At 37.4% G+C, this 13,700-nt stretch overlaps 1 protein-coding gene across 3 annotated transcripts in view; it reads left to right on the forward strand.

Moving 5' to 3' along the window:
* The window catches only part of NBEA (neurobeachin), a 707,824-nt gene that overhangs the window by 459,325 nt on the left and 234,799 nt on the right, over positions 1-13,700 (forward strand). For all 3 annotated transcript variants that reach the window (XM_008952234.4, XM_008952238.4, XM_063595707.1), the window contains exon 38: positions 9,862-9,986. In XM_008952234.4, the coding sequence (XP_008950482.4) occupies positions 9,862-9,986 (125 nt within the window). The remainder of the gene's footprint in view (positions 1-9,861; positions 9,987-13,700) is intronic.

Raw genomic sequence — 13,700 nt, forward strand, 5'->3', positions numbered from 1 at the left:
TTGTCCTTGCGATAGTCTGCTGCGAATGATGGCTTCCAGTTTCATCCATGACCCTACAAAGGACATGAACTCATCCTTTTTTACGGCTGCATAGTATTCCATGGTGTATATGTGCCACGTTTTCTTAATCCAGTCTATCGTTGTTGGACATTTGGGTTGGTTCCAAGTCTTTGCTATTGTGAATAGTGCCACAATTAACATATGTGTGCATGTGTCTTTATAGCAGCATGATTTATAATCCTTTGGGTATATACCCTGTAATGGGATGGCTGGGTCAAATGGTATTTCTAGTTCTAGATCCCTGAGGAATCGCCACACTGTCTTCCACAACGGTTGAACTAGTTTACAGTCCCACCAACAGTGTAAAAGTGTTCCTATTTCTCCACATCCTCTCTAGGACCTGTTGTTTCCTGACTTTTTAATGATCGCCATTCTAACTGGTGTGAGATGGTATCTCATTGTGGTTTTGATTTGCATTTCTCTGATGGCCAGTGATGATGAGCATTTTTTCATGTGTCTTTTGGCTGCATAAATGTCTTCTTTTGAGAAGTGTCTGTTCATATCCTTTGCCCACTTGTTGATGGGGTTGTTTGTTTTTGTCTTGTAAATTTGTTTGAGTTCATTGTAGATTCTGGATATTAGCCCTTTGTCAGATGAGTAGGTTGCAAAAATTTTCTCCCATTCTGTAGGTTGCCTGTTCACTCTGATGGTAGTTTCTTTTGCTGTGCAGAAGCTCTTTAGTTTAATTAGATCCCATTTGTCAATTTTGGCTTTTGTTGCCATTGCTTTTGATGTTTTAGACATGAAGTCCTTGCCCGTGCCTATGTCCTGAATGGTATTGCCTAGGTTTTCTTCTAGGGATTTTATGGTTTTAGGTCTAACATTTAAGTCTTTAATCCATCTTGAATTAATTTTTGTATAAGGTGTAAGGAAGGGATCCAGTTTCAGCTTTCCACATATGGCTAGCCAGTTTTCCCAGCACCATTTATTAAATAGGGAATCCTTTCCCCATTTCTTGTTTTTGTCAGATTTGTCAAAGATCAGATAATTGTAGATATGTGGCATTATTTCTGAGGGCTCTGTTCTGTTCCATTTTTCTATGTCTCTGTTTTGGTACCAGTACCATGCTGTTTTGGTTACTGTAGCCTTGTAGTATAGTTTGAAGTCAGGTAGCGTGATGCCTCCAGCTTTGTTCTTTTGGCTTAGGATTGACTTGGCGATGTGGGCTCTTTTTTGGTTCCATATGAACTTTAAAGTAGTTTTTTCCAATTCTGTGAAGAAAGTCATTGGTAGCTTGATGGGGATGGCATTGAATCTATAAATTACCTTGGGCGGTATGGCCATTTTCACGATATTGATTCTTCCTACCCATGAGTATGGAATGTTCTTCCATTTGTTTGTATCCTCTTTTATTTCATTGAGCAGTGGTTTGTAGTTCTCCTTGAAGAGGCCCTTCATATCCCTTGTAAGTTGGATTCCTAGGTATTTTATTCTCTTTGAAGCAATTGTGAATGGGAGTTCACTCATGATTTGGCTCTCTGTTTCTCTGTTATTGGTGTGTAAGAATGCTTGTGATTTCTGCAGATTGATTTTGTATCCTGAGACTTTGCTGAAGTTGCTTATCAGCTTAAGGAGATTTTGGGCTGAGACCATGGGATTTTCTAGATATACAATCATGTCATCTACAAACAGGGACAATTTGACTTCCTCTTTTCCTAATCGAATACCTTTATTTCCTTCTCCTGCCTGATTGCCCTGGCCAGAACTTCCAACACATTGTTGAATAGGAGTGGTGAGAGAGGGCATCCCTGTCTTGTGCAAGTTTTCAAAGGGAACGCTTCCAGTTTTTGCCCATTCAGTATGATATTGGCTGTGGGTTTGTCTTAGATAGCTCTTATTATTTTGAGATACGTCCCATCAATACCTAATTTATTGAGAGTTTTTAGCATGAAGGTTATTGAATTTTGTCAAAGGCCTTTTCTGCATCTATTGAGATAATCTTGTGGTTTTTGTCTTTGGTTCTGTTTATATGCTGGATTACATTTATTGATTTGCGTATGTTGAACCAGCCTTGCATCCCAGGGATGAAGCGCACTTGATCATGGGGGATGAGCTTTTTGATGTGCTGCTGGATTCGGTTTGCCAGTATTTTATTGAGGATTTTTGCATCAATGTTCATCAAGGATATTGGTCTAAAATTCTCTTTTTTGGTTGTGTCTCTGCCAGGCTTTGGTATCAGGATGATGCTGGCCTCATAAAATGAGTTAGGGAGGATTCCCTCTTTTTCTGTTGATTGGAATAGTTTCAGAAGGAATGGTACCAGCTCCTCCTTGTACCTCTGGTAGAATTCGGCTGTGAATCCATCTGGTCCTGGACTTTTTTTTGGTTGGTAAGCTATTGATTATTGCCTCAATTTCAGAGCCTGTTACTGGTCTATTCAGAGATTCAACTTCTTCCTGGGCTAGTCTTGGGAGGGTGTATGTGTCGAGGAATTCATCCATTTCTTCTAGGTTTTCTAGTTTATTTGCATAGAGGTGTTTATAGTATTCTCTGATGGTAGATTGTATTTCTGTGGGATCGGTGGTGATATCCCCTTTATCGTTTTTTATTGCATCTATTTGATTCTTCTCTCTTTTCTTCTTTGTTAGTCTTGCTAGTGGTCTATCAATTTTGTTGATATTTTCAAAAAACTAGCTCCTGGATTCATTGATTTTTTGAAGGGTTTTTTGTGTCTCTATTTCCTTTAGTTCTGCTCTGATCTTAGTTATTTCTTGCCTTCTGCTAGCTTTTGAATGTGTTTACTCTTGCTTCTCTAGTTCTTTTAATTGTGATGTTAGGGTGTCAATTTTAGATCTTTCCTGTTTACTCTTGTGGGCATTTAGTGCTATAAATTTCCCTCTACACACTGCTTTGAATGTGTCCCAGAGATTCTGCTATGTTGTGTCTTTGTTCTCGTTGGTTTCAAAGAACATCTTTATTTATGCCTTCATTTCATTATTTACCCAGTAGTCATTCAGGAGCAGGTTGTTCCGTTTCCATGTAGTTGAGTGGTTTTGAGTGAGTTTCTTAATCCTGAGTTCTAGTTTGACTGCACTGTGGTCTGAGAGACAGTTTGTTATAATTTCTGTTCTTTTACATTTGCTGAGGAGTGCTTTACTTCCAACTATGTGGTCAATTTTGGAATAGGTGTGGTGTGGTGCTGAAAAGAATGTATAGTCTGTTGATCTGGGGTGGAGAGTTCTGTAGATGTCTATTAGGTCCTCTTGGTGCAGAGCTGAGTTCGGTTCCTGGATATCCTTGTTAGCTTTCTGTCTCGTTGATCTGTCTAATGTTGATAGTGGGGTGTTAAAGTCTCCCATTATTATTGTGTGGGAGTCTAAGTCTCTTTCTAGGTCTCTAAGGACTTGCTTTATGAATCTGGGTGCCTCCTGTATTGGGTGCATCTATATTTAGGACAGTTAGCTCTTCTTGTTGAATTGATCCCTTTACCATTATGTAATGGCCTTCTTTGTCACTTTTGATCTTTGTTGGTTTAAAGTCTGTTTTATCAGAGACCAGGATTGCAACCCCTGGCTTTTTCTGTTTTCCATTTGCTTGGTAGATCTTTCTCCATCCCTTTATTTTGAGCCTATGTGTGTCTCTGCACATGAGATGGGTTTTCTGAATACAGCACATTGATGGGTCTTGACTCTTTATCCAATTTGCCAGTTTGTCTCTTTTAATTGGAGCATTTAGCCCATTTACATTCAAAGTTAATATCGTTATGTGTGAATTTGATCCTGTCATTATGATGTCAGCTGGCTATTTTGCTCGTTAGTTGATGCAGTTTCTTCCTAGCCTCGATGGTCATTACAATTTGGCATGTTTTTGCAGTGGCTGCTGCCGGTTGTTCCTTCCCATGTTTAGTGCTTCCTTCAGGAGCTCTTTTAGGGCAGGCCTGGTGGTGACAAAATCTCTCAGCATTTGCTTGTTTGTAAAGTTTTTTATTTCTCCTTCACTTATGAAGCTTAGTTTGGCTGGATATGAAATTCTGGGTTGAAAATTCTTTTCTTTAAGAATGTTGAATATTGGCCCCCACTCTCTTCTGGCTTGTAGAGTTTCTGCCAAGAGATCAGCTGTTAGTCTGATGGGCTTCCCTTTGTGGGTAACCCGACCTTTCTCTCTGGCTGCCCTTAACATTTTTTCCTTCATTTCCACTTTGGTGAATCTGACAATTATGTGTCTTGGAGTTGCTCTTCTCGAGGAGTATCTTTGTGGCGGTCTCTGTATTTCCTGAATTTGAATGTTGGCCTGCCTTGCTAGGTTGGGGAAGTTCTCCTGGATAATATCCTGCAGAGTGTTTTCCAACTTGGTTCCATTCTCCCCATCACTTTCAGGTACACCAATCAGACGTAGATTTGGTCTTTTCACATAGTCCCGTATTTCTTGGAGGCTTTGTTCGTTTCTTTTTATTCTTTTTTCTCTAAACTTCTCTTCTCGCTTCATTTCATTCATTTCATCTTCCATCGCTTTCTTCCAGTTGATCGCATCGGCTACTGAGGCTTCTGCATTCGTCACGTAGTTCTCGTGCCATGGTTTTCAGCTCCATCAGGTCCTTTAAGGACTTCTCTGCATTGGTTATTCTAGTTAGCCATTCATCTAATTTTTTTTCAAAGTCTTTAACTTCTTTGCTATTGGTTAGAACTTCCTCCTATAGCTCAGAGTAATTTGATCGTCTGAAGCCTTCTTCTCTCAACTTGTCAAAGTCATTCTCCGTCCAGCTTTGTTCCGTTGCTGGTGAGGAGCTGCGTTCCTTTGGAGGAGGAGAAGCACTCTGATTTTTAGAGTTTCCAGTTTTTCTGCTCTGTTTTTTCCCCATCTTTGTGGTTTTATCTACCTTTGGTCTTTGATGATGGTGACGTACAGATGGGTTTTTGGTGTGGATGTCCTTCCTGTTTGTTAGTTTTCCTTCTAACAGACAGGACCCTCAGCTGCAGGTCTGTTGGAGTTTGCTAGAGGTCCACCCCAGACCCTGTTTGCCTGGGTATCAGCAGCAGTGGCTGCAGAACAGCGGATATTGGTGAACTGCAAATGCTGCTGCCGAATCGTTCCTCTGAAAGTTTTGTCTCAGAGGAGTACCCGGCCGTGTGAGGTGTCAGTCCGCCCCTACTGGGGGGTGCCTCCCAGTTAGGCTACTCGGGGGTCAGGGACCCACTTGAGGAGGCAGTCTGCCCGTTCTCAGATCTCAATGTGTGTGCTGGGGGAACCACTACTCTCTTCAAAGCTGTCAGATAGGGACATTTAAGTCTGCAGAGGTTACTGCTGTCTTTTTGTTTGTCTGTGCCCTGCCCCCAGAGGTGGAGCCTACAGAGGCAGGCAGGCCTCCTTGAGCTGTGGTGGGCTCCACCCAGTTCGAGCTTCCCCGCTGCTTTGTTTACCTAATCAATTCTCAGCAATGGCAGGCGCCCCTTCCCCAGTCTCGCTGCCGCCTTGCAGTTTGATCTCAGACTGCTGTGCTAGCAATGAGCGAGACTCTATGGGCGTAGGACCCTCTGAGCCATGTGCGGGATATAATCTCCTCGTGTGCCGTTTTTTAAGCCCATTGGGAAAGCGCAGTATTAGGGTGGGAGTGACCCGATTTTCCAGGTGCCATCTGTCACCCATTTCTTTGACTAGGAAAGGGAATTCCCTGACCCCTTGCGCTTCCCAGGTGAGGCAATGCCTCGCCCTGCTTTGGCTCGCACACGGTCCACTGCACCCACTGTCCTGCACCCACTGTCTGGCACACCCCAGTGAGATGAAGCCGGTACCTCAGTTGGAAATGCAGAAATCACCCATCTTCTGCATTGCTCACGCTGGGAGCTGTAGACCGGAGCTGTTCCTATTCAGCCATCTTGGCTCCTCCCCCACCCGCCATTATTTTTTTGGACATTGTTTCGGCTCTGCCGACTTTCTCCTCTCCTTCTAGGATTCCAGTGACACAAATGCTAAATGTTATGCTCCACAGATCCCTAAGGCTCTGTTCACTTTTTCCTCTATTTCCTTCTGTTATTCAGTTTGCATAATTTCTATTATCCTGTCTTCCAATTAAGTGATTCCTCCCTCTGTTCCTTCTGTTCTGCTGTTGAGCACAACTACTGAGCCTTTATTTTGGTTATTATATTTGTCAGTTCAAAAACTTCCGTTTGTTTCTTCTTTATTTACATCTTCTGTTTCTTTTCTGAGAGTTTCTATTTCTTTGCTAAGGGTATTTTTTTCATTCATTTCAAGCATTTTCATAATTGCGTATTGAAGTATATTTTCAATCATGGCTGTTTTAAATTCTCTGCCATTTCGATGTTGGCATTTTGGGGTGATCTTTTTACATTCCCTTGGAGATTTTCCAGGTTCTTGATATGACAAGTGATTTTAGATTGAAACCTGGACCTTTTCTTATTTTTTTCTGAGATAATTTATTTTATTTAAACCTTCTATTTAGACTTTCTGTAACATTGCTTCATCTGGAAGTGGGGACACTGCCTTATATCTGCTAGATGGTGGTAGAAATCCAAGTTCTTCACTTGGCCTCCATTGAAACCCAGTGAGTCGGAGGCTCTTCTTTACTGCTTGATGGGGGTGGGAGTTCCCTGTCCCCATGTGATGTCCACTGGTGGGCTGGCCTCATTGCTGTTTGTCAGCAGTGAAAGTCCTGACTCTGCAGTAGGCTTACTCTGACACTTCCCCAGTGGGGAGGGGGAGGGATGCCCCATTACTGTCTCATGGGAGGTGGAAATCCAACCTCTCCACATGGTCTCCACTGACTCTATGTGAGTGGGGCACCTTGTTACCAGCCAGCAGAGATGAAGTCCTGGCTGTCGACTTGGTGTTCTCTGATACCACCCAGCAAGGGTGTTGGGTGTCTCATTACACCTTCATGAGGGTACATGTCTGGGTTTCACACCCATCCTTTGCTGGTGTAGGTCAGGTGGGGACACAATTTTTCTGTGATGTTTGGCTGGAGTATAGCAGTTGTCTGAAAGTTTTCTATCTTGCTAAACTGCTGTTTTTTTGATCTTTTGACTAGAGGGAGCAGGCTTTTGCTGGGGCTTTTTGTTTGTCTGTTTGTACTCAGTGTTCTATCTGGGCTGTTGGCCTCTTTGCCTCCAAGTGTGGGATATATGAAACAAAAACAACTCATCAATATGTTGTTCCTTAGGTCCTGGGGTCCTTAACCAGTCTGCCTTTTCTCACCTTTCAGTCTTCTCTTTTTTAAAATCTATTTTAATAGGTTTCTGGGGAACAGGCGGTATTTGGTTATGTGAATAGGTTATTTAAGTGGTGACTTCTGAGATTTTGGTGCATCCATCACCTGAGCAGTGTACCCTATACCCAATGTGTAGTCTTTTATTTCTCACCCACCTCCCACCCTTTCCCCTGAGTCCCCAACTTGTGTGTGTGTGTGTGTGTGTGTGTGTACACACATTTTCTTTATCCACTCACTGATTGGTGGGTATTTGGGCTGGTTTTGTATTTTTGCAATTGCAAATTGTGCTGCTATAAACATGCATGTGCAAGTGTCTTTTTTGTATAATGACTTCTTTTCCTCTGAGTAGATACCCAGGAGTGGCATTGCTGGATCAAATGGTAGCTCTACTTTTAGTTCTTGAAGGAATCTCCACACTGTTTTTCATTGTGGGTATACCACTTTACATTCCCACCAACAGTGTAAAATGTTTACATTCTCAGCACATCCACACCAACATTTTTTTTTGAATTTTTTGATTATGTTCATTCTTGGAGGAGCGTGGTGGTATTGCATTGTGGTTTTAATTTGCATTTCTCTGATAATTAATGATATTGAGCATTCTTTCATAGGTTTGTTGGCCATTTGTCTATCTTATTTTGAAAATTGTCTATTCATGTCCTTAGCCCACTTTTCGATGGGATTGTTTGTTTTGTTCTTGCTGATTTGTTTGGATTCCTTTTGCCCAATGTATAGATTATGAAAATTTTCTCCCACTTTATGGGTTGTCTGTTTACTCTACTGATTATTTCTTTTGCTGTGCAAAAGGAAGCTTTTTAGTTTAATTAAGTCCCATCTATTTATCCTTCTTTTTGTTGCATTTACTTCTGGGTTCTTGGTCATGAAGTCTTTGCCTAAGCCAATGTCTAGAAGAGTTTTTCCAGTGTTGTCTTCTAGAATTTGTATGGGGTTTCAGGTCTTCAGAGTCTTCTTATGTTTGTTTTATATACTCTTTCCAGAACTGTTCAGCTGCCCTTACAGAAGAATAGGGAAGAGTATGTCTATGGTTAGAAATTTTAGATAACATTAGCTCTCTGACCACTTTTGGTGAATTCAGTGACTTAATTTTAACATAATCTTAATGAAAATCAATATAGCATGATTTTAGCATGGTCTTCCTTAAATTACTGGGATTAGTTTGTATTTGTAAGGACAGAAATCATCCTATTTTAAATTAGATATACTATTTATTACTATTATTCATCAAGTAATCATTATTTAACAGAAGAATTAAGTTATAATTATGATGTACAGGAAAAATAAGTGCATTAAAGCATACTTCAAAGACTTACAATTTTAGTTCTTTTTATATGCCCTTTATACTATCGGGTTTTATAATGAAGTTATAGATAACAAAATTATATAGCCATAAAATCTAAAATGCTTTTCAAAATGAAATTATTTTTCTCAATGGCCATACATTGAAAAAATCCATAGCTTTTTTTTGAAATTAAAAAAATGTTTTCATTAATTCAATGAATATTTAGTTAAAACATACTGTGGGCGAGACATTGTGCTAGAAATATAATGATGAGCAAAACATACATAGGTCCTGCCTTAATCAGACTTAAAGTGTTCTTCTACAGTAAAATATCAAAATAATGAAATGAAATCTTCTAGGAAAGTATTTTATATGTTTTTATGAATAGTGCTGCTCTGGAAAATTAGAATATTATCTTTCGAGTGTATTACTCCACTACTAGATGCAGAAAAATTGACGTCTTAAGCAGTGGTATTTATTACTAATGTTTATTGAAAATAAATTGAAAACAAAAATTGTATGATGAAATGTTTCATTGGCTATATAATGGGCTATTTCCATCATTTCTGAAATATCTCTTGGATTTTTAGTATTGGTTTAGAGTATAAAAGACAGTGATGGGCCAATGTTGGCCGTGGCTATTAATGGTTTATATTAGTTGAAAGCTGTAGAATCATCCAAGAACTCTATTAGCATTAGAATAACAATTTACCAAGACAATTACCACATACTGGAAATTTTTGCAGCTCTAATTCAGTATTATTAATAATGGATAAAATTGCATTTTTCTCAGGTTGCTGTGGGCAGCGGGGAATTATTTCAATGAATATTTCAGCACATTATTTTAATCATTTTTCCACCAAATCCAAGTGGGCAATATTTTATACTTCTTAATTCAGCCTACTAAGAAACCATGGTCATTAAATTGTAAACTATTTATAGTGAGGTCTATTCCGTGATTTACAACCCTTGTTAAAAACAGTGTAAAAGAAAGCAAACTGTACCATTACTACTTGTAATTTGATGTTGCCTTTGTTACTAAACTCCACATGATTAATGCTTTTAGTAGAAAGAAGAAAGTTTTAAAAAATAAAAAGCAGAGCTGAGTGGTATAATACCTGAAATATGAGAATGTTATTATTTTAAGTCTTTTTCACTTGTAGAGGAAATATATATATATGTATATATATACACAAATACAAGTGTAAAATATAAGTATCTCCAAAATTATCTTAATTTTTCAATGAGACCAACAAAATAACTTCAATTTTATAGAAAAATGTATTTCCAGTTATGCATTGTTATTAATAGGGATTACTTTTTTCCCCTCTACTCTTAGCCAATTGCATGATTTCTGGCGTTTGGATTACTGGGAAGATGATCTTCGTCGAAGGAGACGATTTGTTCGCAATGCATTTGGCTCCACTCACGCTGAAGCATTGCTCAAAGCTGCAATAGAATATGGTTAGTACCAATGCTTCTTCCACAAAAATACTTCTGGATGTGAGGTGACTCCTTGTGTTTGAGAATTCCTTTTTTTTTTTCGCTAGTATTTAATGTTCTCCATGTCTTGAGTCAGAAATATTTTGTTCTGCTTTATCCTTCAGCATCATTTAGGTTACTGTTAATCAACCCAATATTTCTCAGATTAGATATATTTTTGTAGCCTTCAACTTATTTTTAAGAGCTAAATGGACTTCACATAGTTAGTTATTAACTAACCGTCCTTTCATATATCCTAACACAAGAATAAAATCAATTTCTTTCTCGGTGTCTTTCAAACTTTGATGACCAAGACCCATAGTAAATACTGTGATCCTGTACTCAGACTTAGATATTTTATGTATAAATTTGTTTCTGTGTACATACTTATATATACTGCATTAATATACATATACACATGTAATATATATACATATGTATACTGTGAGTATATGTTTATGTATGCATATACATATTGTATATATTTAAAAAGTTTTATTGATAACCTCTTTATATGATATTTTGTTTTAATCCCACCTATTCCTTTCAGCTTAATAAAATAGAATTTAAAATCTTGTTATAAGCTGCCAATTTAAATTTCCAGTCCTCCAATGCACTACAAATGAAGTTTGAAAAAGATGGTCTCCTACTTAGAGTATCATTAATTATCACACTACAGTAGAACTATACCCTAAATTGTTCTTTATAAACCGTACAATCATAAATATCAAAATATTTTTGTAGTTTAATAAAAATGCTGCTACTTTAGATTGTTTTCTGCTAAGAAGTATCTTAGGAACATTTGGTCTACTTGCCCATTTTTAAATGCTGTAACAAGTTAAAGTGTGATGGGGTATATCAGAATTTTACAAACCACATTCACTAAGGAAATACCAGTAATGAACACTGTCCATGTGTTTGTTATCCACTTTTGTTCTTCAATTACGTGTATTTTATTATATTAATTATCTTTTATTTGGGAGTACTAAGTGAGCCATCTGTTTTTAAAATTTAAAAACAGTTGATAAATAGTATTATATCAAATCATAGTTTATATCATGTAATACCATTCATGTTCTTAATGAATTGAACAGGGAAATAATAAAAAGACAAAATGTGTAAAGCTTTTAAAATTTCTTTTCCCAGTAAGCTATGAATTGCTATAACTTAATAAGCATCAAAATATCATTAAAAATAGATAAGGATTTCATATGAAACTGTTATACCTAAGATAAAAGTTATACAGTAACTTTATATAGTAAAAGTAACTATGGAAAAAATATGCTGGAAAAAAATTATAGTTTGTCTTCTTTGAATAACTAAAAATAGCACCTAAGGATAATAGCCCTCTAAGGATTTGATACCAACTCAAAATGAGTTATCATTATGATCCTGTAGGAGAGAATCTTAGAAATATCTGCCTACCTAGTAGTGGCATGCTTTATAATATGATCTTAAAATTATTAAACCTTCATTTCATTTAACCAATAATTTAGACTTTTTCACCAATTAATCCTGAATTTATCTCATTTGAAAGTAGAAACATATAAAGACAATTTGTAACAGAGTTTATACTACAGTGATATCATTAGTAATACTGAGTTGCCAAAGTTTTAATTGTACAGAATTCATATTATATTACATTCCACAATCTACAGATTACTTTTAAGCAAGGCTTTTTTTAGAAAAATGTTTGTATTTCTTCTTAAAAGTGAATACTTTGTGTGTTTAATTTGTAAAATAATTTCTAATAAACCAGTGTCAAAGCCTATAAGAAACAAAATTTAAAATCTTTGAATAAAATCTTTTTCAAACTGATAGTTACATTTTAATAAAATAGTAACTATTGTTAATGAACCTAAAGTAAAAAATAATACCCTAATTTTGAAATAGATAAGAGGTGTGATACTAAATATTCTTTATAGGTACTATATTTTAAAATACAGTATTTATGAATTTTCAATCTGGATCATAAGCAACGTTCAGAACCTATTATCTATCCCTCTTGAGTTGTGTTCTGTTATAAAAGAAAAGAGGAGCATGTTTTTATTATACCTATTAAGAACAAAGATGACACATCTACACAGTAAAATATTCAGAGAATCGACATGGTACTATTGGAGTTACTCCATGGTCATTCTGAGGTCAGGGAGTGGAAGACTAAAGAGAACTAAAACAATTTTATCTCCAAAAACAATTATCCTCTAACCTTCCTCACAGTTCACAAGTCTATGGACTTTAGAACTGAGTGGAGAGTTGGGAATAAATACAGAGGATGTAGAGAAGGTGAGTGGGAAGCTCTCCCTGGAGTGATCTATATATAGAAGTAGAAGGAAGAATCACAAATTGACGAGAGAAATTTAGTATTGTGCCTTCTTCCTACCTCTTAATGTGCACTCTAACCTATATAGAAAATATCTCTTCAGAAGAAATAGGAAGTACATGTCAATAATTATTACAAAGCACTTAATCCAGTAAATGTTGAAAAACTTAATTCAAAACAGATTTTGTACTGCCAAGGACCCAAAAGATAAGGAAAGACTGAGAAAATATTCCAAACTGAAGAAGACCAAAAAAGATAAGATAGATTATTACAGCACGTTTGTTTGTTTGTTTGTTTGTTTGTTGTGACGGAATTTCACTCTTGTTGCCCAGGCTGGAGTGCAATGGCGCGATCTCAGCTCACTTCAACCTTCACCTCCTGGGTTCAAGCGATTCTCCTGCTGGGATTACAGGCGCCTGCCACCACGCCCGGCTAACTCTTTTGAATTTTTAGTAGAGACAGGGTTTCACTGTGTTGGCCAGGCTGGTCTCGAACTCCTGACCTCAGGTGATCCACCCACCTCGGCCTCCCAAAGTGCTGGGATTACAGGCGTGAGCCACTGCGCTCGGCCTTACAGCACATTTTTCTAGATGATGGCAGTTGGTAAAATTTGACTGGGGTCCATGATCTGGATGGCAGTATTGTTATCAATGCTAACTTCCAGAGTTGGAGGGTTGATGGTACTTAGACAGGAATGTTCTTGTTTTGAGAAATACAACGTAGTAGTTAGGGGTAATAGGGTGCCATACCTGCAACTTCTCAAAAGGTTTTCAAAAGATTAGTGATAATGGATATGTGCATGAGTGGGGTGGGGGGGGGGTGTAGATACTTGTTAATATTGGGAAAACCTGGATAAGGATAAAAATGGGAGTTTTGTACTATATTTGAAATGTTTCTGTTAGTTTGAAATTATTTCAGATATTGTTTAAATTTTATCCCTGCAAGTTGAATTAAAAGAAAAAGCAATTTAAAAAAGTACAGAATAAATCATTTATCCACTGTAAATGAGCTTAGAAACCTTTTTCTTGTAATATTAGGTATTAGTGGGTTTGCAGTAAAAAATAAAAAGAATCTCATGTACGTTGCTGAAACAATGTAAATGAGGATTGCTGGAAACAAATCCTTTGCAAAACATTTTGCCAATGCACATCAAGAGTCTCAAAAATGCTGATAATCTTTGACCCAACAATTCCCTATCTAGGAACTTGACCCAAGGAAATGACTTAAAAGACGGGGGAAAAAAAGCTATTTTAAATTATTCACCACAGTTTTCTTTGGAAAATCTGAAAAGCAATATAATATTGTGGGAAGACTGGTTTCAAAAAAAAAAAGAATGGACTCAAAAAAAAGAAAACAGATTTCATATATTTTAA

This window comes from Pan paniscus, chromosome 14 (assembly GCF_029289425.2).
Source record: "Pan paniscus chromosome 14, NHGRI_mPanPan1-v2.0_pri, whole genome shotgun sequence".
Classification (NCBI taxonomy): domain Eukaryota; kingdom Metazoa; phylum Chordata; class Mammalia; order Primates; family Hominidae; genus Pan; species Pan paniscus.